General features: G+C 44.6%; 1 protein-coding gene across 4 annotated transcripts in view; it reads left to right on the plus strand.

Moving 5' to 3' along the window:
- Nucleotides 1-27,719, plus strand: part of LOC115652284 (WD repeat-containing protein 64-like) — an 80,170-nt gene that overhangs the window by 39,302 nt on the left and 13,149 nt on the right. For all 4 annotated transcript variants that reach the window (XM_030564129.1, XM_030564125.1, XM_030564128.1 and 1 more), the window contains 10 exons: nucleotides 4,643-4,748; nucleotides 17,663-17,814; nucleotides 19,938-20,040; nucleotides 21,022-21,128; nucleotides 23,830-23,909; nucleotides 24,002-24,056; nucleotides 24,748-24,793; nucleotides 25,460-25,519; nucleotides 25,734-25,896; nucleotides 27,044-27,133. In XM_030564129.1, coding sequence (XP_030419989.1) covers nucleotides 4,643-4,748; nucleotides 17,663-17,814; nucleotides 19,938-20,040; nucleotides 21,022-21,128; nucleotides 23,830-23,909; nucleotides 24,002-24,056; nucleotides 24,748-24,793; nucleotides 25,460-25,519; nucleotides 25,734-25,896; nucleotides 27,044-27,133 — 962 coding nt within the window. The remainder of the gene's footprint in view (nucleotides 1-4,642; nucleotides 4,749-17,662; nucleotides 17,815-19,937; nucleotides 20,041-21,021; nucleotides 21,129-23,829; nucleotides 23,910-24,001; nucleotides 24,057-24,747; nucleotides 24,794-25,459; nucleotides 25,520-25,733; nucleotides 25,897-27,043; nucleotides 27,134-27,719) is intronic.

Genomic DNA, 27,719 nt, shown 5'->3' on the forward strand with positions numbered 1-27,719 from the left:
GCTGCACAGAGAATTTATACAGGGTAAAATCATAAAATTCGCCCTCTCCCTCAATGTGGAAAGAGGTATGCAACAGCTTTCTGCCCCACGTATGAGTTCCGCACTTGTTTTAGAGACAAAACAAGACAAGTTTATTAACTGCAAAAGATAGATTTTAAGTGACTATAAGTGATAGCAACCAGATCAAAGCAGATTACCTTAGTGAATTAACAAAAACTGCAAACTGAATTTAACACACTAGATAGGTAGGATATGACTTAGCAAATCCTCACACTGAGTGATAAACAGGCTGTCAGATTCTTAAAGCACAGGTTGGCTTGGCTTTCCCAGGTTTTCATACACAGGCTAAAAATCCTTCCAGCCAGGAACCATCCATTCCCACAGTTCAGTCCTCAGGTGTTTCCAGGTGTGTTGTTGTAGGGAGAGTGAGGTGCTCCCAGGATGTCATTTTCCCCCTTTTATATCTTCTCCCCACTTGCTGGAAAGCTCTGTTGCTGTGACCTGGGTCAAACAGTTCCCATTTGTAGTGCTATCTCTGAGAGGTTTCCATTGTACAAAGTTCCTTGGGTAGTCTTTGTGTTTGTGTGCATTTCCTCAATAAGCCGTTAACATTGGCCTTTTTACTGTCGTACCTGAAAGGCTGTTTGTGGATGTTTTCAACCTCAGAACATGTTTCAGCAACACATACGTAGCCAAACTTCATAACTTCACATACAATTCAACGAGATATTACTGTCTAGCAGATCAAGATTTTTAGAATGACACCTCACAAGGCATACTTTGTATAAGACATATCCTAATTACATGACAGTGGTGAATATTGGTGTGTCAGCATGTCACAATGTGAACCTGCATCTACACTTAACAGTTATCTTTCCTATCTAAAAGTAGGTTTTCCCTCCCATCCCCAAAGTTCAATCTGGTGCAGAGCTGGCTGATTTCAGAGGAACTAGGATCCAGTTTTTCATGAGAATATCTTTACTCCCACCAGTGGAAGGATTCAGAGGTTCTTTCTCCCAGCTCTCATATACGGAATCAGTCTCTTGTTTTTATTCACAGACAGGATGAACTTCTGTCTGTTGTAATTTTCCTTTTTTACCTCCCACATGTTTAGATTATTTGCCATTATCTTTTGGATGGAGCAAGAACAGACAGTCGAGCCTTGCAATATATCACCAACCAGCCAGAGCAGTGTGACAAGTCCCTACTGCTTGAATGAAGCACCAGAGACATTGTCCCCTGGTGACTAAGCCATGAAACATGCTTCCAATATAAAATCCATTATTCCAGAAATATTACCCATACAAACATCTCACAATGATTATGAATTTTGTGACGTTATGAGCTTTCTGTAGATACCTTAGATGCTACTATTTATGGATAAATATCTTGCAAGATGTTTGGTGTAGTGAGTTTGTCGAGAGTGAGATAAGAGTTGTTGGCAAAACGGGACCCCTTTGTCAAGGAGCCTCTGTCACGATGTTTCCATAGATATTTCAGCAGTCTCCCCAGATTTCCCCTCCCCCCACCTCCGCCCGTCGCGCGCACACACTGACTTTCTTTAAGGTTGCCTCTGTAGTATGGCTGTCAATGGAGAATACCTCAAACATCCTATGATTCATGGTTTAGAGCTCTTTTTTAAAATACATTCAAGCATTTAAAGTATGGCCCTCCCTGAAATGTACTGTAAAAATGACACTTCCGTATTCCACAGATCTGCATCCTGTACACATTCAGATGTAACTGCCGATAACTATGCAATTTTTGGTACTTGTAGTAATGTATTACTTGTTGGAGGGGCAGTGTAAGATAATTGATGTCCCTAGCTATTAATATCCTTACTTCTAAGTGTTGTGGTTTTGTAAATGATGTGATAGGCAAATACTTTGTTGTTCAATAACCCTAATTAGTTTTGGAAACAGCTTTTTTGTTTTGGAATAAGAATCTTGCTGTGGAGGGAGGTCTTTCCACGTCTGGAGTGGAGAGGGAGGTCAAAACTTTTGGAAGATGAGAACAGGGGCGGTTATAGGTATTTTGCTGCCCCAAGCATGGCAGGCAGGCTGCCTTCGGCGGTTTGCCTGCGGAAGGTCCCCGGTCCCACGGATTTGGCGGCATGCCTGTGGGAGGTCTGCCGAAGCCGCTGGACCAGCAGACCCTCCGCAGGCATGCCACCGAAGGCAACCTGCCTGCTGCCCTCACAGTGACCAGCAGAGCGCCCTCCCATGCCTTGCCACCCCAGGCACGCGCTTGGCATGTTGATGCCTGGAGCCACCCCTGGATGAGAAGCAACATCATCAAAACTCTGGGGAGACAGAAGTTGAAGGATAGTTATGGTGTTAGAAGGTTTGTGTATAAGAAATGTTCTATAAAGGGGACAATAAGGCCTTTGTGCAAGCACAGATTTTATTTTCTGTTTCTAGGTTCTGCAAGTGTTATGACCCAAACAAATGTACCTTACTTTCCCAGCACATGTGCATGTGTGTTTAGGGGGAGGCTTGTTCCAGGGGGTATGATGCTAAAAGACGAATGTGTGATGCTGAAGGAACCTAGAACAAGAGGAGGAGGAGAAACAAATAGGGAAAGTTAATAGTATTCTGAGTGCTAATTCCTGTTACTTGTGAAAGACAGTCAAAAGAAATTTTAAAAGCTATTTCCTCTGGGGCAGAAGAAGAGCAATAGTTCCTCTTCACTAACAGTCAAATATCTCACATAGGCAAGACAGTTAGTTCTTTTTCTGCCAGTATTTGTCAGTTCTTCTAGAGAAATAATTGTTTTAGGGCCAATGTCTGCAGCAGCTTAATGGCTATCTTAATGGCTTAAAGATGAGCAGCAGATCAGTCTAATATGATTCTTGCTTCAAGTCAGGGAAAAAACTTGAGGTGAAGTATTTATACATTCTTTCACAGTCTTGGGCTGGCTGTGTGGCCTCAACTGCTGTCCTTTACAAGGCACGTCATATCCTATCTAGATAAGCTCATAACAATCTGTAGCAAACCCTTTTCCACTAACTGGTAGAATTAGACCTTTTAAGTAGTCAAGGGTACACTGAGGTCTGCTTCAGCCACTCTCCACTATGAAGGAAGCAGAAATGAGGGTAGGCAGTTGGGCTTGGAAGAGTGAATGACTCAGTGTACAATACTCTGTTACTTGTGAATAATATGCTAAGTGCCGTGTTTACTTTTCTATTGTCAAGTGACACTTGTCAGTATCTGCCCCTTTTGCCTCTGAATCTGTTGCACCCTAACCAGATTTCTGTTGCATCATTTTCCTGGTATTTTGCTTCACTTAGGCAAAGGGCTCTGTTTCATATTAAATTAATGAAAGATATATTTTATTTAGATACAGATTTCAGAATAAGAAAATAGGGAAGTAATATCATACATGTGGAATCACTGATTCAGAGTGATCTAGATAACTTGGTAAACTGGGTGCAAGCGAATAATATGCATTTTAATACTGCCAAATGTAAACATATACATGTGGGAACAGAAAAGTAGGCCATACTTACAGGATGAGGGAAGTCTATCCTGAGAAGCACTGACTCTGAAAGAGATTTTGGGAGGAGAGGGGCTGGCTACTCAGCTGAAGGTGAGCTGCCAATGTGATGCTGTGGCCAAAAGAGCTAATGCAATCCTGGGATTCATAAACAGAGGAATCTCGAGTAGGAGCAGAGAGGGTGTTTTACTTCTGTATTTGGCACTGGTCTGACTGCTGCTGGAACACTGTGTCCACAGTTCACTGAACCCTCCTCAATTTATCAACATCCTTCTTGAAGAGCCACAAGAATGATTAAAGGATTAGAAAAACATGTCTAATAGTAATAGACTCAAGGAGCTCAATCTATTTAACAACGAGAAGGTTAAGGGATGACTTGATCAGTCTATGACCTACATGGGGAACAAATTTTTTAATGATGATGGACTCTTCAGTTTAGCAGAGAAGAATATAACGTGATCCAATGGCTGGAAGTTGAAGCTATACAAATTTAGTTTGGAAATGGGTAAAAAAAAAATGTAGTGGTGGGAGTAACTAACCATTGGAACAGTTTATCAAGAGTTGTGGTGGATTCTCCATCACTGACCTATTTGAAATCAAGATTGGATGTTTTTCTTAAAATATGCTCTAGGAATTATTCTGGGGAGGTTCTGTGGCCTGTGCTATGCAGGAGGTCAGACTAGATGATCACAGTGGTTCCATCTGGCCTTGAGACCTATTGTACTCTGAGTGTACCACCCAGGAGAGAGGTTGGCCTCCTGGTTAAGTTACAAGAGTGGGACTCAGGAGACCTCTGCTCCTTTTCCTGTGTGGTCTTGGATACTTCTGTGCCTCAGTTTCCTCACATGTAAAATGGAGCTAATAAAGTTTACCCATCTGGCCTATGTATGGTGAAGGTCCAGTCATTAGTGATTGTTCCCACTCAGGTGTTAGGTGATGAATGTCTACAAATAAATAGTATTTTCCTGGCAGAGTATAGGATTTTGCCCATAATATTAATGTCAAGGTCAGAAATAAGGGCTCATTCATCATGAACTAAAGTATTAAAAAAAATCTTAAGCAAAAAAGGACCATAACACCATGAGACTTTAGGAAAATGTTGATGTTTCAAGAGTTAAATCTATTTAGAAATGTTTTGTTTTACTAGATGGGCTATTGGCCTACTGCGTGGACATACTTCCCCAATTGGCTTCCTGTGTATAGCTGATGGCAACACAAAGCTCTTCTCAGTCTCCATGGACAGCACTGTTAAGGTGAGTAGTTGTACTCTCAGTAAGTTGTAGAGTTTCCAGATATCAGTATGGAAACCCAGGCATATAATGCAGCAATTCAGGAGGTGCAGGGCTCAAAGGAAAACAGAAATTTGATTTAATCTCACCTTGTTTCATCCATTTCAGTATTTGCTTGAGCCTGACAAACATTAACCTGAGATAACAGCATCATGTCTGTAAGTGTTGCTAAAATTCATTCAGATATAACTGGATCACACAAATACCAATGGGTTAGATTGTTTATCCTTTACTGTCTTTAGTCAGTGCTTAGCCATATGAGTTATGAGACTACCTGGCTGAGGACCAGTTCACCTGTGTAAGATGTTCACAACCTAGCCATAAAAGATTAAATCTGATGTATGAAGACTACAATGATAAGTACGCTAAAGGCCCAATCCTGCAAGGAGCGGAGAGCCTCGTATATAGTGTTTATCATCCTCAACTCAGAGAGATACAGCAATGCTCCAAAAAGGGCCATATTTTTGGAGTTTAATGTTTCCAATCCTCCTTCCCCTCCCCACCCATATAATTTGAAAGCTTATTTTTTAGGTATATTTAGATGAGGTATGATGTGGAGCCATCAAATGGTGCTATAGGCCTGTATGCAAAGAGAAACAATGGTACCCAAAATGAATCTTTTCGCACTGTTCCTGAAACACTGCAACATGACTGATAACAAGTTTTTACTGTTTAAGTTAATTTCAACATCTTAATATGGTGTTTGTCATGTGGTAGCTTTGCCCAATAATGTATTAAAAGATTTGTATTAGTTTGCATGAGCAAATCTCTCTTTTCAGAAATAATGAAGTGGTTAAGCATGTGGCAAAATGGCAAATATCAACATTTTGAAATATACTAACATGAAATGTTTTCACAGCACATATTCTCAGTTGTGTCTTAAAAGTATCTCAGGTGATCCTGAGTTTTCTATATTTTCAACTGAAATTTGCAGACCAGATCAATCTCACACTGAAGGCTATGCACCAGTCGCAGAAGACTGCATGCTCATGGTTTGTACAGCATAGTGGATAGATAAAAATGTACATGGATTCCTAATGTATTCCTTCTCCATTGGTAAACTTTTGTACATGGTAGTCTGCCTGGTAGAAGGTTTTAATTTGCAATTGCAGTACTAGTCTTTGAAACAGTCTAGAAACTAGCTTTTTAGTTCAATCACATGTACGCATAGGTCAATAGTACTGTTAGAAATGACAATACACGGCGTCCTATTATGAATATGCAAAAGCTATGAGAGAAAGAAATGTTCTAACAAGAAGTAGTGAAGATAAAGTCCACAAACAAGTTCTTGCCTCCAACATGGTCTTCATCCCTTGTCAATGCAAAGCTTTTACCAACCGTGTCATCAACATTGACAAGCCCATTTGACCCTGAATCATATCCAGAGGTGCTTATCCACATATCAGCTGGACTGCATATAACATCAAATGCATTAGAGTTTCTACTGAAAATAGCAGATGTTTGTGAAAAACAAACGGAGAGATTTGAGAGGTGATGTTGGAATTACTGATAACATTTGAAATTAATATTGATATGGGAGACACCAGACAAACCATAAATTATTTTTTAAGGCCCAGTGTATTTTATATAATTGCTCTAAACATGCTTAGCAGCTTAAAAATAAGCAGTCACTACACCCAGTACAGTAGTAAAGTATTCATAAGCATATGATCAGTATATTTACAAATAAGTCAGACCTAGGGAAAATCACTTCCTCCTGGTAAGCTCCAGCATGATCAGGAAGGGTCTGACAAAGAACCTTCAGATTCATGGCTCTCTTTATACCCTTCAGCTAACTTGCTGACTTTAGTGAAAATCCAGTTTGAAGCTGTTTGTCCTTGTGACTTTCCTCCTCCCCATCCTTGCTTATCAGCAGAACAGTGGGAAAGTTTGTGTTTGTTTCTTTTAGGACAGTTTCTTTGTCTTGTTATGGTAGCTTTTTATTTCATTAGTTACTTTTTTAATCATACCTTCCTCCTACGGTACAAACAAGTGGTACTACTCGTTATTCTCAGGACCTTCCTTTTTTTGTCAATTAGGGTCTTTTTCTGCTTACTAGCCACAAACTATGCCAAAAGACCAAATTTAAATCTGGCAAAAGAGGGACAATTGCAGTAGCATCGATCCAGAAATTTTCTGCAGAGCTTTGTCCTTAGCAAGTTGCTTCAATGGCAAGTGTTCTTAGTAACCTAATAGAATCTGTGTGCATGTCCCTCTTCCATGCTGATGGAACAATGAGAAGAGCAGACAAAAGCTGAATTAGGGCAGACAAAAGCTGAATTAGGGCATCAGCTGGAATCTCAAACTGAAAGAATATTTGAGCTAAGAGTATGCAACAAAGAGACCACAGTGCACGTGAGAGGTACTCTGGTTGTCATACAAATGATGGCTGCAGACAAATTCCACACATTCAGTGAATTGGGTGCTGAGTACCAGAAATAGGTCCTAAAAGGATTTGACAAAGCTAGTTTTGTCATTGAAGTATTTGACAGATCTGTATTTCACAGTCACTCTGAAAACTGCAGAAAGACAGCACTGGACAGGATCTAAGGTTGGATGCAAGAAATACAGAAGAAAAAATTTAAGTGTGGCATCCAACAATCACTAGTAAAATGTCTCTGAATATATGGTTCAGAATCTTACCTGAGAGTGCAGAAGTTTGCCCAGCAAAAACACTACTTAACTGGAGGCTTTTCCAATGATGAAATAACAAAGTCCACTACCAGTAGAAGTGTTGAAGCCCAAGATTTGTACAGTACTCAAGAGGAAGCAGCCACAAGGATACTTCTGCATGTTGAACATGCCAATATGGCTTTTTGATCTCTTGGTGTCAAAGGAACCATAGTAATTAGGTCACCTAATAGAGATGTTTTGGTCCTTGCTGTTCACTAATTTCCAAAAATGGAACACACAACATGTGGATCGAAACAGGCACTATTACTAACACAATTGACAAGTGTCGCCTCATACTGGTGCATGCAATTTGTGATGCACTCACTCTTGACTTCAGCAGTGTGCTGCAGTACACACTGTGTTGCAGTACACACATTAGCACCATGTGATTGCATCATTTCTATTTGTACTGGATGGTGGGGGGAAGGGGAAGATGTGAAAACAAAGGGAATTTACCACTTCAGAGACCTTGCCAGATTGGGAGAGAGTGACAGACAAGCTGCAACTTCTGCAGCTCGGAGGTTGGTAGCAATGCTGTATGACCAGAGCAAAAAAGAATAGACCCAGAGAGACCTGAATTGCTTGGGCCTCAATCTAGCCATCAAAAAGGACAAGTCACTGGGCAAACTTCCAGCACGACATGAAGAACATGTCAAAATTGCATCTTGGCAAACAAAGATTTGGATGCCTTCTCACATAAATAAAGATGATACTTGCAACATGAATAGAAAAAAGTGGAGGATGAACTACTTCCTGTATTCTTCTAGTGCTCAACGCCATCTGACCTTCTACAATAGGTTATTTGTGCCTATACTAGTAGGGATGGGTGCACAATCATCTTTGTCTGTAGTCGGAACAATATTCCCTGCACAGAACTGTTATTTGCCAAGGCAATAAATACTGTGGTAACTCACTCTCTCACAGATCAGAATGATGAAGAAGAAGATGATGATGACTAGAAATGTCACCAATACTATTACATTTCATTTATTATTAGATTGTTGCAGTGATGCTTTAAGATCAGAAAAATCCAACTTTGTCCTGAAATAGAGTCAACTAACACATGCAAATATTTTAAACTGGTCATTTTAGCATGTTGATGGTGTCATTGTTTATCCCCATTTCTATGGTAATGGCATCACTTGACAGCTCCATATCACACCTCATCTTAACATAAACATAGTAAGTTTTCAAACGATGTGCATATGTGTAGCAAGGGTACACTAAGTCAACCAAATCAGCAATGTCTGCCAGTCACCTATCACCCTGGCTTAAGTGGTAGTTGAATACTCTTCAACACCTTTCAGTGTTGAACCCTAAATACTTAGGATAGAAAGATGTTCAGCAGGTGGGAAAAAATCTCTAATATGATGTCCTTTTTGTAAGACATGTATTGACTTTAGATTACCCACCACCTGGGTCTCTTCCATCTTAGTATGACTTTTAGTCTTATACTAACTATATCATTAGTTTGTTTGATGGTTGAATTGCATCTGCCTGCCTCACGTGGCTTTGACAATAGATGTTATAGAATATGGCCCAATTTTCTCTCAAGTTTTCTCAAATTAGGCAGTAGCAACTGAGAGAAGAATTTGACCCCATTAATCAAGGTTGATGTTTTCACTTGATATATTCCTGTGCCTTTCTTCCAGCCCCCACAAACTGTGAACATGTGAGAAGTTTTATTTTGTAAGGTAGTGTATTCATCACCCTTTTGTCAGGGTGTGATGCTGCAAACGGCCCTCATTTCTAGCATCTCCTGCTGGCAGTCTGCCTCTCACCAAGCCTTCAGTGGCTTGGCCCTCTGGCCTCAGTGTCCTTTGGGGGTAACAAAAGGTCCAACTGAAAGTCTAAGCTAAACGTCCAAATAATTCTTTGGCTCCTCTTGGGTTATACTGAAGTGTTCTTACTGCCCCCACCCCCACTCCAGGGCCTCCTCCATGGGCGCCTAATCTACTCCTGCAGTTGGGCTTATATCTAGGATGACCAGATAGCAAGTGTGAAAAATCAGGACAGGGGAAGAGGAGGGGTTATAATAGGCACCTATATAAGAAAAAGCCCCAAATTTCGGGATTGTCACTATAAAATCAGGACATCTGATCACCGTACTTACATCCCCCCTTCCTTAGGGGAACTCAGCCCCATCTGCTACTCTGGGTTCCCTTCCACCTGTATTAAGCAGCTGGGTCAGCTTCTTCAGACATGCTGCTGTTTCCTGCCTATCACCCCCTTTTTGCTGCTTCCCTGCAGCCTGTGCTTAAAACAGCCTTCCTTTGGTTCTCAGGCCTCTGGGTTTTTGCTTCTCTGCTGAACGGATAAGTATTCTGCCCCTCTCAGGCTCTATTAAAATGCTTTTACTGACCTTACCTCAAGGCTGCCCACAGTAGCCTAACCTGCTCCTGCAGAATTCTTCCTATGTTGCTTCTTGTCTTAGCAAGCTCTCCCTCGCTGCCTCCCTTCCCCAAGTATGTTGTCAGCTTCCTCTAGCACTGACCAGGAGCTGGGAGATCCCTGTCTCAAGGTGCCTGCCAACAGGAGCCTGACCCTCCACCCAATGCATTCTCCTACCTCCTCAGCAGTCTGTTTCCCCCAACTTTACCTCTCTGCTTATACAGTCTTCTCCCAACTCTTTCACAGCTGTATTGGCAACTTGATGATAATTAGTGCCATCAGCTAGAGGCAAGCTGCTAGTCACAAGCAAGGACCAGCTATTCTGCGGCATATTTCTGGAAGTGACTGAAAAAAAGATGGTTACTCACCTTTGTAACTGTTGTTCTTCGAGAGTTGTTGCTCATATCCGTTCCAGTTAGGTGTGCGCGCGCCGCGTGCACGTTCGCCAGAAGATTTTTACCCTAGCAACACTTGGTGGGTTGGCTGGGCGCCCCCTGGAGTGGCGCCACTAAGGCATCGGATATATACCCCTGCCGACCCAACCGCCCCTCAGTTCCTTCTTGCCAGCTACTCTGACAGTGGGGAAGGAGGGCGGGTCTGGAATGGATAAGAGCAACACATCTCGAAGAACAACAGTTACAAAGGTGAGTAACCGTCTTTTCTTCTTCGAGTGCTTGCTCATATCGATTCCAATTAGGTGATTCCCAAGCCTTACCTAGGTGGTGGGGTCGGAGTGAAATATTGCAGAATGCAAAACTGCTGAGCCAAAGGCTGCATCATCTCTGGACTGTTGAACCAGAGCATAATGTGAAGCAAAGATGTGGACCGAAGACCAGGTAGCTGCGTGACATCTCTCCTGGATAGGAACACGAGCCAAGAAGGCGGCAGATGAAGCCTGAGCCCTGGTAGAATGCATGGTGATGTGGCTTGGGGAAATATGAGCCAAATCATAACAAGTGCGGATGCATGCCGTCACACAAGATGAGATCCTTGAGAGGAAACAGGTAGGCCTTTCATTCAGTCTGCTACCGCAACAAAGAATTGGGGCATTTTACGAAAGGGTTTTGTCTGCTCAATATAAAATGCGAGTGGTCTACGGATGTCCAAGGCGTGCAGTTGTTGCTCCTGTCGCGTTGAGTGTGACCTCGGGAAGAAGACCAGGAGAAAGATGTCCTGGTTAACATGAAAGGCCGAAATCACCTTAGGGAGGAATGCCAGGTGTGGCCGCAACTGCACTTTGTCCCTGTGGAACACAGTGTACGGCAGATCCACCGTAAGAGCCCTAAGCTCGGAGACTCGTCTGGCCGATGTAATGGCTACGACGAAAGCTGTCTTCCAAGACAGGTAGAGTAGCAAGCAGGTTGCTAACGGCTCGAATGGGGGAGACATAAGCCTGGTTAAAACCAGGTTGAGGTCCCAGGTTGGGGCTGGGCGGCGTACTTGGGGGTATAAGCACTCCAAGCCCTTGAGGAACCTCGAAACAATAGGGTGTGAGAACACGGAACGGCCATCTTCCCCTGGGTGGAAGATAGAGATTGCTGCCAAGTGTACCCTCAGTGATGATACTGCTAGGCCCTGCTGTTTGAGAGACCAAAGGTAGTCCAAAGTAGAGGGAATCGAGACCTCAGTGGGAGTAAGATTATGCATTTCTCACCAGCAGGAGAAACGCTTCCACTTGGGCAGATATGTTGACTGAGTGGAAGGTTTCCTGCTACCCAGGAGAATCTGTCGTACTGATGCACAGCAACGTAACTCTGACTGGTTTAGCCACACCGTAAGGTGAAGGGCCTGCAGGTCTGGGTGGCGAAGCCTGCCGTGGTTCTGAGTTATGAGGTCTGGGTGAAGTGACAGGGTAATTGGGTTGGCTATTGACAGGTCGAGCAACGTGGTGTACCAGTGCTGCCTGGGCCATGCTGGAGCGATCATGATTAGGTGTGCTCTGTCCCTGCGGAGTTTTAGCAGGACATTGTGAACCAGCGGGAACGGTGGGAAGGCATAAAGCAGCTGGCTCTTCCACAGCATCAGGAAAGCGTCCGAGATTGATCCCGGGGAGAGACCTTGGAAGGAGCAGAACATCTGGCATTTCCTGTTTGCGTGGGAAGCGAACAGGTCTATGTGGGGAAATCCCCACTTCTGGAAAACAGAATGAATAACGTCCGGGCGGATCGACGACTCATGAGACAGGAAGGACCTGCTGAGTCGATCCTCCAGAGTGTTCCGAACCCCTGGGAGAAAGGACGCTACCAGGGCTATTGAGTGGGCTATGCAAAAGTCCCAGAGTTGGATGACCTCCTGACAAAGCGGGGAGGATCGTGTCTGTAAACACTGAGACACAACTGCCTTATAAATGTTGCTGGAACGCCTGGCATGCCAGGCGGACTGCTCTCAGTTCTCGGACATTTATGTGTAATGCCAGCTCCTGAGATGATCAGAGGCCTTGAGTACGAAGGTGTCCGAGGTGAGAACCCCAGCCGAGAGATGACGCGTCCGTCGTCAGGGACATTGAGGGCTGGGGCGGATGGAACGGCAGCCCTGTACACACCAGGGAGGGAGTTAGCAACCAGTCTAGGGAGCCTAGAGTGCTCGGGGGAATGGTGACTATCGTGTCTATTGGGTCCCTGCCCGGGCAGTATAGCGAGTTGAGCCAAGCTTGGAGAGGATGGAGGCGGAGTCTGGCGTATTTGGTTACGAATGTGCAGGCAGCCATGTGACCCAGGAGACCGAGACTAGTGTGAGCTGAAGTCCTTGGGAAATTCTGTAGACCTCTGATGATTGTTGCCATTGCCTGAAACCGCTGCTGCGGTAAGCAGGCCCTGGCTAGATTGGAGTTCAGGATAGCTCCTATGAAGTCTAACCTCTGCGTGGGAACCAGAGTGGATTTTTCTATATTGATCATCAGGCCTGGACATGTGAATTGGTCCTTGACAATGCCCACAGGCTGGGTGACTTGTGTCTCGGAGGCCCCTCGGTTGAGCCAATCGTCCAGATACGGAAAAACGTGTATCCGATGTCGGCGGAGATAGACAGCGACTACGGCCATACACTTTGTAAATACTCTTGGGGCTGTAGAAAGGCCAAACGGCAGGACCATAAACTGGAAGTACTGATGGTTGGCTACCAAGCGGAGGTACCTCCTGTGTGGAGGAAAAATGGCGATGTGAAAGTACGCGTCCTTCATATCGAGGACGGCATACCAGTCTCCAGGATCCAAGGACAGGATAATGGTCCCCACGGATACCATGTCCTCGCAGGTCTAGGATAGGTCTGAGACCTCCCTTCGACTTGGGGATCAGGAAATAATGGGAGTAAAACCCCTTTCCCCTTTCGTCCTTTGGTACCTCCTCTATAGCTCCCATGGCGAGGAGTGTCCGCACCTGTTGCAAGAGGAATTGCTCGTGAGAGGGGTCCCTGAAGAGGGACGGGGTGGGAGGGCAGGGTTGAAATAAATTGGAAGTGGTACCCATACTCCACCGTGTGTAGGACCCAGCGATCTGAAGTTAACTGGGACCATGCCGGGAGGAAGTAGGAGAGACGGCTGGAGAAGGGAGGAGAAGGATCCTGGTCTGCAACTGGTATGCCGCTCTCAGGCGCACCTTCAAAAGTTCGTCTTTGGTCCGGCTGGTGGTTTTGAGGGACCTTGATTTTGGTCTCCTTGGGGTCCTGATTGTTGTCTACGACCACCTCGGCTGCGCTGCCTGCCAAAGTCCTGTCTTTGTCTAGGCATAGAGTATGGGTGGTGAGGCTGGGGACGGAAAGACCTACGTTGGGTCACCAGCGTATGCATGCCGAGAGAGCGCATTATGACCCAGTTGTCCTTCGGGCTTTGCAGTCTGGGATCAGTCTTTTCTGAGAAGAGACCTTTACCATCAAATGGCAAGTCCTGAATGGTATACTGCAGCTCCAGTGGGAGGCTTGAAACCTGAAGCCATGAGATGCGCCTCATGGCAACACCCGAGACCAGAGTCCTGTCTGCTGATTCGGCTGCATCCAACGAGGCCTGGAGGGAAGTTCTGGCCACCTTTTTCCCTTCCTCCAAGAGGACAGCGAACTCTTGGCAGGAGTCTTGAGGGAGTAGCTCCATAAACTTACGCACCGCCACCCAGGTGTTATAATTATAGCAGCTAAGCAGGGCTTGTTGATTTACCACCTAAAGCTGTAGGGCCCCTGCCGAGTACACCTTGCGGCCAGGTAGGTCCATTCGCCTAGCGTCCTTCGATTTCGGGGCTGGTGCCTGCTGGCCATGGCATTCTCTCTCATTAACAGACTGGATGACTAGTGAGCAGGGAGGAGGATGGACATACAAGTACTCGTACCCTTTAGAGGTCACCATGTATTTATGCTCGACTCCTCTGGCCGCAGGAGGGATAGAGGCTGGAGACTGCCATATAGTATCGGCATTGGCCTGGATGGTCCGAATAAACGGGGCATCCGCCGACAGAATGTCCACTACCAGGTCCTCTACCTCCTGGACTTCCTCCACCTGGAGGTTCATATTGAGTGCTACCCTCCTCAGGAGGTCCTGATGGGCTCTCAGGTCGATTGGAGGAGGGCCCGAGGAGGATGTTCCTGCCACCGCCTCATCTGGAGAAGAGGAAGAGGAGATGCCAGGGACGAGCGGGTCCTGTGTGGCCTCTTGCTCTTGGGCGACCTCCTGCTCCAGTGGAACCAGTGGGTGAACTGGGGCTTCCTCCGTAGCAGTCGGAGGAGGACGGCTAACTGTCGCCTCTGGTACTCGGTGCTCTGATGGGACAGAGCGAGATGGAACTACTGGTACGCCTTGGGCCTGGTGGTACGCCCAAGGTGTCCAGAAAGACCACTGATGGGGGACTTGGTCCTGGGCTTGGGTCTCTTGGAAGACTCTGGTGGGCACATCGGAATCGCGGTCCTGTGCATAAGAGCTGTCCGTGTGGGATGACACTGATGCGTGTCTGGATGACCATGGAGGGCTGAAAAGCCCTGGGCAGAGTCTCTGTCTCTAGCGAACCTTGCTCTACTCGGCACCGGGGACCAGTACTGGGAGGCGTACCGGGAACGAGATCGGGACCTGCGACTGGAGTGGTGCCAGGAGGTCGACTGAGATCTTGAGGCTCGACGTCGGGAGTGGCTACGGGAGTCACGGTGCCTGGAGCGGTGCTGGGAGCTGGAGCGGTGCCGAGAGTAGCGGGCCGGCGAACGGGATACTGAATGGTGCCGCAAGTGCGACCGGTACTGAGGAGGAGAACGGTGCTGGGACTGCGAGCGGCGTCGGGAACGGGAGCGCCGACGGGACCTAGAACATCTGCGGGACCACGATTGTGAATGGTGCCGCTCTGCTGTGCCGACAGAGGATGGTCTTATCAAGGCAGGCTTGCCGATAGACTGTATTACCCGCACCGGCGGTGCCAGGGGTTGAGGCAGCGTCGACTCTGTCATGGCAATCAGATCCCACACCGTTGACAGTGTCTCCAGCGTGGATGGAATAGTAAGCTCAACCACGGCTCGCGCCGGGGAGCTGACAGGCACCGGACTCAAAGGCCCTTGCGAGACCAGAATCGTCGGTGCTGCGGCAGGTGTCGGTGCTGGGCTATCCGACTTAGACGAGCTCTCTGGCTGCAGTGCAGGTGGCACAGAAGCAGCAGGAGTCTTAGGCTATCTTGACCTCAGGGAGAGGGAGCGGTGCCGAGTCTACTTCGGTGCCGGCAACGGCCGGTGCCGTGGCCTTGGCAGTACTAGCACAGTCCGGTGCCGAGGAGGCGCTTCTGCCCGCCGATTGACCAGCACTCGGTGCCGAAGGCGGAGGGGTAAGAGCTGCCTCCATGAGGAGCTGTTTTAGCCGAAAGTCCCGCTCCTTTTTTGTTCTCGGCTTAAAAGCCTTGCAAATGCGACACTTATCTGCCAGGTCAGATTCCCCAAGGCACTTAAGACAGGAGTCGTGTGGATCTCCTGTCAGCATCGGCTTGTGACAGGCCGAGCACGGTTTGAAACCCGGTGAACCGGGCATGGGCCCCTGTCACAAACAGATAGCTAAGGGTTAATGTCTCTTTCACCTGGAAAGAAGTAACCTGAAACACCTGACCAGAGGACCAATCAGGAAACAAGACTTTTTCAAATCTGGGTGGAGGGAAGTTTGTGTGTGAGTCCTTTGTTCTTGGTCTTCTGCCTGTACTCTCTCAGCTATGAGAAGATTTTTCTGCCTCCTGCTTTTCTAATCTTCTGTTTCCCAGTTGTAAGTACAAAGCATAAGATAGTGATTTATAGGTTTTTTATTTTGTATTTATATGTGTGTAGTTGCTGGAGTGTTTTAAATTGTGTTCTTTTGAATAAGGCTGTTTGTTCATATTTCTTTTAAGCAATTGACCCTGTATTTGTCACCTTAATACAGAGAGACCATTTTTATGTATTTTTTTTTCTTTTTACATAAAGCTTTCTCTTTAAGACCTGTTGGAGTTTTTCTTTAGTGGGGACCTCCAGGGAATTGAGTCTGTGCTCACTAGGGAATTGGTGGGAGGAAGAAGTCAGGGGGAAATCTGTGTGTGTTAGATTTACTAGCCTGACTTTGCATTCCCTCTGGGTGAGGGGGGAAGAGAGATTAGCTCTCAGTACTTCTGTTTCTCCTGGAAACGGGGAGGGTGGAGTCCCTCTGTTTAGATTCACGGAGCTTGCTTCTGTGTATCTCTCCAGGAACTCAGGGAGGGAATACCTGGAAGGGAGAAGGTGGGGGGGAAATGGTTTATTTCCCTTTGTTATAAGACTCAAGGAATTTGGGTCTTGGGGTCCCCAGGGAAGGTTGTTGGGGGGACCAGAGTGCCCCAAAACACTCTAATTTTTTCGGTGGTGGCAGCTTTACCAGGTCCAAGCTGGTAACTAAGCTTGGAGGTTTTCATGCTAACACCCATATTTTGGACGCTAAGGTCCAAATCTGGGAATATGTTATGACAGCCCCGGCACCGGGTGCGGGGAAGGGGCTAATCTCCGAACCCCTCTTAACTGTAACACTAACTATGAACGATAAAAATTAACTATAACTATATAACTTTGAACTATATACACAAAAATAACTAGAGAACTACGAGTAGCTAGGGAGGTGGAGGTCAGTAAAACTGCACTCCACTGTTCCAACGACTGACACGGGCGGTAAGAAGGAACTGAGGGGCGGTTGGGTCAGCAGGGGTATATATCCAGCGCAATAGCGGCACCACTCCAGGGGCGCCCAGCCGACCCACCGAGTGTTGCTAGGGTAAAAATCTTCTGGCAAACCTGCACGCGGCGCACGCACACCTAATTGGACTCGATATGAGCAAGCACTCGAAGAAGAATATTATTTCCCAATTCTCTGCACACTGGCTGCTGAACAGCCTCTAGATGGTAACAACTGTCACTTCCAAGCTGGGCTAGTTTTGATCCAGTAATGTGGAGGTGAGAGATTTCATAGCTCATTACCAGTACCCAGAGCCATCCAGTCCCCTGCAATGCGGAATACTGAATCTTCACTTCTCTATCACTTTAAAAATGTCCCTGTCTAGTTAGGAAATTTTAAGCTCTGTCAGTACAGCTATAGTGGCACAGACCCCGATGTAGACATGGCACTCGTATAAAGCAAGGCTTTATATTCATATGTTACCAGATCAAGGTATACTGCAGAGTCTGCAATGAGGGTTTGTGCTCCCGTAACTAGATTGATGCATTTAATGAGATTCATACTGGTGTAACTTGAAACTCTTTCACCCGTATATATGTTGATGTCTAATTGATCATTGCACATGAGTTTGGTTTTCATGCATACCTAGAAATGGCTAAGTTAGGGATATTAACCTCTCTCTTTCTGTGTCTGAAAGGTGTGGGACATTGAAGACCAGTCCTGCCTCCTCACTATGATTCCCAAAGCCAATCAGATCAGAGGAGAGATGGCAGTTTGTTACTTCTCAAATGAGCTGAGAGCGCTCTACCTTGCCGCAGATTGCCTTGTTCTCCTGCACTTCCAGCAGAAGTAGGTTACCACTCTACCGCCACAGGAATTCAGTGAAATTGAAAGGTGGCAAATTCAACACTGACAAGAGGAAATACTCTTTTTCATACAAGGCATACTTAGATTGTGGGACTCATTGCCAAAAACTTAGCAAGATTCAAAAAGGGACTAGTGTGTGTTTGGATAACAAGAATATCCAGAGTTGTTATAATGAACGCTAAAAGGTTTTGGGAAGGATATAAAACCTCATGCTTAAGTCAATCTTTTACTGTCAGGATTTAGAATGAGACCATCATGGGTGACAGAATAGCCCACATCCGTTTACTGTGCGGTGTCATGCATCTTCTTCTGGAGCAACTGGTGTTTGCCACTGTCAAAAACAGGATCCTGGACCAGATGGACCTTGGGGGCTGATCCAGTATAGCAATTCCTATATTCTTTGACACTTACTGACCCAAAATCAAGGAAGAGCTGCCTGTATGCTATAGAATAGCCTATGATACTAACATGCTGCAGGGATGAACTGAGGGGACTGGAGTCTGAACTGGAGGTGGGGGAGCTGCCTGTAGCATGCAGCAGTTCTACATATAGCAGCTCCTTCTACATTATTGTCATGGTTCTTGTTTTCATCACAAAATCTGAACAGTCTTGCAGTATTTACTATATCTCTGAGCTTCCATGTGCAGGAGAAACCACTACATACTGGAGGAGCTTTAGCTGGAGTTGTGGGTGCTCAGCACTTCAGAAAGCCAGGCCTTTAGAGGTTAACTTTAAGGAGAGTTTAAACTGCATGCACTTTTAAATTCCTTTTGCTACTGGAGGCTGGGTTAATGGCAGTCATTACAGTAGCTGTAACTGGCAAGCCCTTCCACAGACCATGTTCTTTTTAGGGGCACTAGAATACACTGCAATGAGTGACTTTCATTTATATTGCTACATGCCTACGTTATGATAAAAAAAAAAAATACAGGCGGCAACCCCGGACATTTCGGGTGTAATTCACCCCGGTGCAGAGAGCAAGCACAAGGCCTATGTGCCACTTAATTTTGGTTGAGCCCTATTTTGCCACTCCGTAATTTTTTTGTTTTTTAAAGAAGAGATTGCTCCATGTAGTCTTTAAGATGGAAATAATTATGGGAATAGGTCAGTATAACTGACCTATCTAGATTGCTTGGAAAGGTGGGCTCATTTGAACCACGTGCATTTTAATGCAGCCAAATGCAAGGTCATACATCTAAAAACAAAGAATGTAGGTTACTCTTGCAAGATGGGAGATAGTATCCTGGAATACAGTGACACTGAAAAGGACTTACAGGCTCATAGTACATAAGCAACTGAATGTGAACTGTGCAATGCTATAGTGAAACTATTACTGGAATAATGTGACCTTTTCTAATGTCAACACGTCCAAAAGGACATTTCTGAACCCTTTCCAGTTTGTCAAAGAGCTACAAGAAAGATTCGAGGTCTAGAGCAATACACCTAAGAAGCTCAATCTCCTTATCCAAGAGAAGGTTAATAGGTGACTTGATCAAAGACCTACATGAGGAAGAGATTTCAGATAGGCTGAAGGAACCTTCTGCTAACAGACAAAGACATAACAAGATCCAATGGCTGTAAGATGAAGCCAGACAAATTCAGAATAGAAATAAGATGAACGTTTTTTACAGTGAGGACAATTAACCATTGGAAGAACTTACTTAGTGAATGGTGGATTTTCTATTACTTGAAATCTTAAAAAAAAAAAGAGAGACTAGATCTCTCTGTAAAGAATATGTTGTAGCCCAAACGGCCATTATTTACTTGATGCAGAAATTACTGGGTGAATTCTGTGAGCTGTTACGTAGGAGGTAGATGATCTTCCCTTCTGACATTAAAATCAGTTAATCTAAACACTTACAAACAGGCAAAATCAGTTATGCCACCAGAACACACAAATAGATATAGTAAGGTTTTCCTCTGCCTACCAGTGCTTTGGCTCATGAGCGCCAAATCCTTTCCTGACTTACAGAGTAGACAGCCCTTGACTTTAAAGGTATTCGAGAGAGCAAGATTTAGCAGGTGTTGTCCCATGTAAGCATTCAGCAAGCATGTCAGCACATCCTCTGATTCATCTTTCTTTTCTATTTTATTTCCTTTTTCAGGGAAGACCGGCTAAGTAATTCTTGTGTGTCCCATAATGAACCAATCCTCTGCTGCCAGTATAACAGGCCATTCCGGCAGGTGGTTAGTTGCTCAGAAGGATCTGTAAGTATCATTAACACACTATGAAGGCTAGGATGAAAGCAGAGCAGGCAGAATGAGTTAATCTTTGGAGCTTAATTTGAGAACTAAGCTTTCAAAATGAAGGTCTGCTAAAGCATCACATTTACAACGGTATTTTTAATCATACATTTTCCGTCTTTGAATAGTATGAGAATTGTAATATCAGTCAACAACAGCTAACTTTTACTTAGCTAAAAGCAAAGAATTATTAATAATTTAGTCACGTAGACTCAGTCGTGCAATCCTTAAGTAGGCAAAACATTCATTGAGTTTAATAAGATTTTGCCTCTTTAAGTACTGTGGGATCTTAATGAACTTGTGTTAGTATTAAACTTCCTCCTGCCAAAGGCTCAGTCAATATGGAGTACTTTTTATAACGAATGTGATTATCATTAAACTCCTGTTGAGATACATGGGGATATTCATTTATTTGGAATGTTAATGTTTTTATTTATTTAGCTCTCTCTGTATCCATGACGTGATCCAAACTCTAAAGTCAATGTGTGCAATGAAGTTTCACTGAGCACTAGAGAACAGAGGAAGCATGGACACTCACATTTCATGCTTCTCCATGTTGCCTAGCCCCTTTGCCCTAACCCTGTTTTAGGGGGACCATCACTGAGTGTGAGAGGATCTATTTCTGTTCAGTGCTTAACTTCTTTGCTGAGACTGTTCATAAGGGAAATAATGCTTTTTGTATAATGCTAGGCACTTCCCCCGAGAAAGGTTTGAGCTTGCTGCCTTCACAGCACTCCCGGTTGCTGCTGCCCCAGTGAATGAAAGACCACTTAACCCCTTTATGGTTCAGTTATTTCAATCCTAATTTGTCACTGATTCTCTTTTGAGTCTACTTTTTTCTATTCTGTATTTACATATTTTTTAAAAAGAGTGAGTACAATAAGAAATGCCAAGCTGTCTCCAGCAGTAGATCAGCCATTGCTGTTTATTTCTATTTCCTTTCAGGCTATAAAAGTGTGGGATCTTCAAAATGGACAACTGGTTACTGAAGTCTATGAAGCTCATGGAGATGCTGCTGTGACCTGCATGGCCCTAGACACCAGTGGCAAGAGGTAAATGGAGATCTGTCCACTTTTGGTAAGCACACTGTTGATAAAGCTACTACCATAATATAAATGGTGGACTTTGTTGTCTTTTCTGTCTTCCTGTTTCGTCATTCCAGAGTTATCCTTTTTCCTGTCTGCAGTGGACCAAACTTGGCCATAAGTTACACTTGCCCTCAGTTACAATTTGTCTCCAGTGGCGTTCCAGACCCAGAACTGAAAGAGGAATTTAACCCCAAATAATTAGACTCACCATCTACTGATACTTGGGCAGTCCACAGGGCGCATGCTTCACTAGTTTTGGCCCTCTGCTTTTCTATAAGTCTAATTGTTCTGTTTGCCACCATTTAAAATTCATGGCACAGCATAGTGTAATTCCATGGCATTTAACTTCCATTCATCTCAACAGGCAGTTCTAGAAACGTAACTTTTAGTTACAAACTTAGCAGAAGTGCTTCAAAACTTGTAAATGAGAATGAGCTGCAAAAGTTGCTCTTAAACATGGGATGATGAGGGGGAACCTTCTTTATTCTTGTGCTGCAAATTATGCATTTGGAAGTTGGAGTTGCTATGGTTTAAATTTCAGTATCTTTTCCTTTGTCTAATTTAACTTCATCTCATTCTCCATTAAGGAACTACGGAGTGGCTTCTGGAGCATGTTTCTCTCTCTTATTTTTTCATTTAATGTGGGTAATTTTAATAAAGTACCTACCAACCTATGTCCTTTTTCTGGAAGTATTTTGTTTTCCAGACATCTGAAAGGATAAGTGACACTGTCAAAGAATGGGTTGTTCTCTTGCTTTATTGTGTTTGGATATAAGTTTGAAATGACTTTCTTTACACACCGCATTTTCTGGTAATTAAGGACAGGATTCATTGCTAAGTGGCAAATGGGTATGCAGAGGTCCCTTATCTGAAAGCCTACTGATTTCAGTTTAAGATTTAGATCAAGGGTAATTCAGTTGATCAAACAGATGCCAGACAGAAACAGAGTTGATAAAATCTCTAAGAACAAACTCCAGATTTTCTAAATGCTTGCCAAGAAAGGTCAAACAAATTTCAGCAGTGATATCTGAAAGTTAGAGGCCCTAAATATCAGAGAGGAAATGGTTTGAGGAGTATATTTGGTTATATAATATTTACTATTTTGTTTGTCAAAAGTGCTGTCATGCAGGAGTTCTCAAGTCTATGAGGTCAGGTAGGCAGGAGAGCCCAAGCTCCAGCCCGAACCACAATGTCCACACTGCTATCTTTTAACATGCTAACTTGAGCCCTGCTAGTGCTAGTCTGTCTGCCTGCCGGCACTGGGAGGCTCACTCTCAGCTGTAGTATAGATATACCCATAGTGTGTTTAGGGTATGTGTACATTGCAATCAGAGGTATGACTGCAGCACATGTAAACATCCCTAAGTAGCAGCATGGGCTACTCCTGGGGGAATTCTGCACCACTGTGCATGTGCAAAATTCATGTCCCCCGCAGATTTCTTTGCTTCCCTGCAGAAAAATGACTTTCTGATGGGTACGCAAAGGGAAGACGCAAGAACAGTCATGCGCCCTCTCCAGCAGTGTGGGTGCATTATTTCAGATGCCTGGAGCATCCAGCGGAGAATAAATCAGCACTAGGGGCAAGGAGGGCCGGGTCTGGAAACACCCTAGCTGGTGGCTTCTACCTTGCACCGAGTTCAGCTACTTGTCCCGTCTGGACTGGGGAGGACAGGACTTGCTCTTCTCCTGAAAGAAGTGGCCATGGCCGGGATGGGTCAGACCCACCCCAGAAAACTCCCCCGGCTGCAGGAAGCTCCACATCTCTGCCCCCATTCCTGCTCCCATTGCTCCTCAGCCATAAGGGGAGGGTTCACTGTGTGGGGATCTGTGCCCCCATCTGCTGCACCCTCGTGCATCTGGACCCCCATACCCAGACATCCCTCCTGAGCCTCACTCCTCCCTTGCACCTGGACCCCCCTGATGAGCCCCTCCATGCCTAGACTCCCCCACCGAGCCCCATCCCCCCACACCCAGACACCCCCAACCCCCACTGAGCCCCAACCACCTTCACCTGGACCCTCCTAATGAGCCCCCCATGCCTAGACACCCCCATGCAGAGCCCCATCCCCCCACACCAAGACACCCCCAACCCCCACTGAGCCCCAACCACCTTCACCTGGACCCTTGCTGCAAAGTCCCATTGCCCCTGCACCCAGACCCCCCCCCCGCTGAGCTGCCCGCACCTAGATTTTCCCACACAGAACCTTGTCACCCCACAGCTGGATCCCCCGCCACTAAGCCCCTCCACACTTGGATCCTGCTGGGCTGAGGCTTTCTGTCCACACCTGGTTTCTGGGGAAGGTCCGGGCTTTGCACTGTGTCAGGGTCAGGTGCAGCCTCACTGCTGTATCTGTGTCCCAGTGAATTTTGCAGAATTTCAAAATATTGTGCACAGAATTTTTATATTTTGGTGCAGAATTCCCTCAGGAGTAATGGGCTCTCTGAGTACATACTCAGTGTCTGGATCATGTTCTACAGCCTGTGCTGCTGTGACTTCTCTAGTATTCTTATTCAAGCAAGCTAGGTCAAAGCTAGCTCAGATATGTCTACACATGCTGCAGTCACACCTCTGATTGTAGTGTAGACTAATGTGACCCTTAATACAAAGCATTGTTCCATATTTTTAGAAGTACTTAACAGTTACAGTGAAATCTTTTGTCTCTAGATTGATCACTGGTGGCAGAGATGGAAGCCTGAAAAAATGGGATTCTAGCACCATTCGTTATATCCATACCCTTAAGCAAGGTAATGGAATAACCAACAGCCTCTCCACTAGTTTGATATTTTGCTTGGAACAATATGAAGAAGATACTCTCATTTGCTCTCCTTTTCGGCAGGCACTTCAAGTGATGAAGTCACCGCCTGCACATATGCTGATATTTACAGCAACAGGTAAAGCGGGGATGGGATGCTGGGAGAATCAATTATTTCATGCTCCTTACGGAAAAAAGTTATTTTGTTCTGTTGGGGATTTTCCATAGCCATTTTTCAAGAAGGAGCCTGATTGACTGCTGAAATTTGACGGTGCACATACTCATTAACCAGTTGTTTCAAATGCGTAATTAAAATCATACATTACAGCATGCTAAAAGCACAGTTTTACTAGCTGCCTGAACTTACTCAGGCAGCTGAAGCATGTGGCCTTCAGCCGTGTGCCTCACAATGCACCTAATACGTGTCAGCATCCAGAATAGCACCATTCCTTGCGTGACATTGTTTATGTAAGTAGTGAGTTGAATTTGACCCAGAAACCTTTTGTAAGCACAACTAATGCTTTTTGTACCAAGATTCATAAGAGTAGACTGAGGTTATCTGAAATAAATAAGGGAAACTAGTGTTACACTTCGTTCTAAGCTCCACTTTGTTCAGAAGGAGACTTATTTTTAAATAAGCTGAAGCTTGGCCTAGGTGATGGGATCCTGGTATGGAAAACATTGACAACCAATGTTTCAATGCAAAAAAAGTTTCAGAAGCTATAAAAAAGGAAAGTGGTTTAGAACCTATGGACTAGCACCATCCAGAGTTCCTCAAGCCAAACACTTTTCTTTAACACGTGCTAAATAATATTTTTATTTTGGAAAAGGTACATCATATCTGTTGGTTGGGACCGGAAGATCAATATTTTCCCTGTAAGTAAAGAGTAACTCATCTTTTAAGTTGAACTAATCTGACTTGGAATCATGATGTGAGAAATTAGAACCCTATGATGCCATTTCGAGTCACTTTTCAGAGTACAGCTCTGCTTTAAGTCATAAGCTGTTTATTATTTCTTCTACAGTAGCACCTCAAGGCCCAAACTGAGGTTGCGGCTCCACTGAGCTCTGTGTACAAACAAGAATAATAGAGAGTGACAGTGTCACACAGTGGCTGAGCCAGGAACAGAACCCAAGTCTCCTGACTCTGTCTAATGCCCCGTCTACTAGCCACACTGTCTTCCCATTCCTGTTGTATCACTGTATACTTCCTGCAGGCAGGAAGATACACTAAGATACCATTAGTGCTTATCATTTGGCTTTGTTATTGTTAGTTTGGTCTCATACATTAGGGTATGCTTCTAGTGGCATTGGAACAATTTTAATAGTGGAGGTGCTTAAAACCATTGAACAAGACGGTAAATCCTGTCTATGAGGGAAACCACTTCAAGCCAGGGGGTGCCACCATGCCCCCTGCACCCCTAGTTCCAGAACCCCTGTATGCTTCCTTAGGACAATAGCTTCTGCTTCAGTCTTCCTTGAACAACACTTGATGGTTCCCCAAGATAAATACATTATTTAAATGTATTTTTTTAATCCTAGGATCTTCATAGTGAAGCATCTGAAGGGCCATGCCCACAAGTGGATTGGATTGACAGTGTGGTAAGAAATGACTTCTGTATCACATTAAGAAAATGGAGTGCACTTGAATTCTCATTGATATTTCATTCAGAATGTTGGTTTTGTTATCCCCTAATTTCTTTTGGCACGTGGGTTCTGTTTTTTTCCTTAGGAAGATTTGTAATAAATCTAATTTTGGGAGTGAAGTTTTAGCAACTGTTTAAAAAAAATTGTTTTTGTCACCCAAATGATCCAGGAAAATGGTCACAAAGACGATGTATTATGTGTGTCCTTCTGCCCTCCAAATCTCGTGGCCTCTTCCAGTTATGATGGTGAAATTCTCATATGGAATCTCATCTCAGGACATGTTTGTAACCGGCTTAGTGCTGTAAGCCAGGCAGTAATGGAGGATGGGACAGGTTAGTAGCAATAGATTTTATTGCAGTTTCATTGCTTTGATAACACAATCCTGGAGAATTTATAACATGTGGAGAGAATAAGTCAAAGAATGAAAAAAATTTTTCAGTTCAGAAGGCAATACCTTAAAACAAATGCCACATCTCCTCCTCATAGTCTCTCCAAGACTGTTTGCTTGACTGTAGCCGTTACCACAGTTCTTTCTAGGTACTATTCATTGCCCGTCTACTCCAAAGAAACCAAAGCCCTATACTGGGTATTTTTCATGAGATGTGGTGTGGTGTGATTCGACTGGTTGTTTTTCCTGCCTAAAAAGTGGTCTACTGAGAAAGAGCATGGCCTGCTAGCTGAGGTCCAGGATTGCAAGTTAGGAGTTCTGGATTCTGTTCTTGGCTATGCCACTGACTTCAACACGTGATCTTGGACAAGTCACTTAACCTTAGTTTCCTCTCAACTGAAAAAGGGGCTGATAATCCCTACCTCTTCTTAATTCATGCAATGTTTGTAAAAGCATTTTTAGATTATTTCTATAGCACTAAAACTCTATATAGTACTTTAGACAACTACAAGTTAAAGGAGTTTACACTCTGACGGCCTAATCCTGCAGCCCTTTTAGAACCAGGCCCTAAATAGAATGTTGCATTTCTGTATGTTGCAAAGATGTGAAGTGTTACCTTAAACATTTCTCATACCAAAATGTATCTGGCAAATCACCCAGCTGAGGGGACAATTACTCATTTTAGATATTTTTTAGTTTTTAGAGACTTGGGGCTTGTCTAAACAGTGCATTGGTCTGCAGCAGAGTGGTGTAAATTCTAGTGCGCACTTGCATGTTGCACGTTAATGGACATGTGTAGATCCTGCTGCCATGCATTAAAAGTTCACTTGTGGTGGGTTAATACAGTACAGTTTGAAATCGGACTACATTAACCCAGACTAGAGAACTTTTAGTGCACGCCATCACGATCTACTCAGGCCAATTCAGACTTTTCAAATTGACTTCACAGTGTCCAGTTCAATTAAGGACACAACATCACAGTGTGACAATATTTGCTACAACACTATAGGTGTTAGATGACTGCTTATGTACCTCCCTGCTAGACTCCAGTCTGACCTATTTCAGGTGTTATTTCAATTCTTTTCCACCAGAGGATTTAATCATCAACAAAGTCACATTTCTGCAGTCAAGGTCAGAAAGGAAGATGACAGCAGCTTCTTTAGTGTCAAGTGGACCCCGAGGTAAAGTTGAAATAAAAAAGCAGCTGAGAATGGAATAAAATACTGGATGTTAGGGAAATACCATGTGAAATGGAATCAAAACCCAGTCTCAACCTGATACTGAACATAGAATTCTCAAGTGGTAGCATTCGGTCCAGATTGGCAACATAAATTTCAACAGAACCTGTCACAGAAGAAGGCAGGCCCTGGGTACAGGAGAGTCATGCACCCCTTAGGACAGTGTGGTACATGAAGAAGGGGTGACCTTTTCTAGATATGCCAGTGCACACTGCTGGCTGAGAATGGAATTCAGGGGTGAGAGACTAGAGGGCAGGTAAAAACTAAAAGCAGCCACACTCTGGCACCTTATCTGAACACATTATAGTCACACCATTTGCAGGTACAGAAGACTCCACAACTCACAGTATTTAGATTAATAAATCTAAGAGCAGTGGATCACCAACTTCTTCATTCTGCAGACAGTTTAATAGAAGAGAGAGCCTGTTAGAGGACCACCTCTCCTTGCAATTCCCAGCTTCTTCTTTCCCAAAATATGTCCTCCTGTGGATCACAGGGACATCTCTGCAGGCCACTGGTAGTCCACGAA

The sequence above is a fragment of the Gopherus evgoodei genome, chromosome 5 (assembly GCF_007399415.2).
Source record: "Gopherus evgoodei ecotype Sinaloan lineage chromosome 5, rGopEvg1_v1.p, whole genome shotgun sequence".
In the NCBI taxonomy this organism is placed as follows: domain Eukaryota; kingdom Metazoa; phylum Chordata; order Testudines; family Testudinidae; genus Gopherus; species Gopherus evgoodei.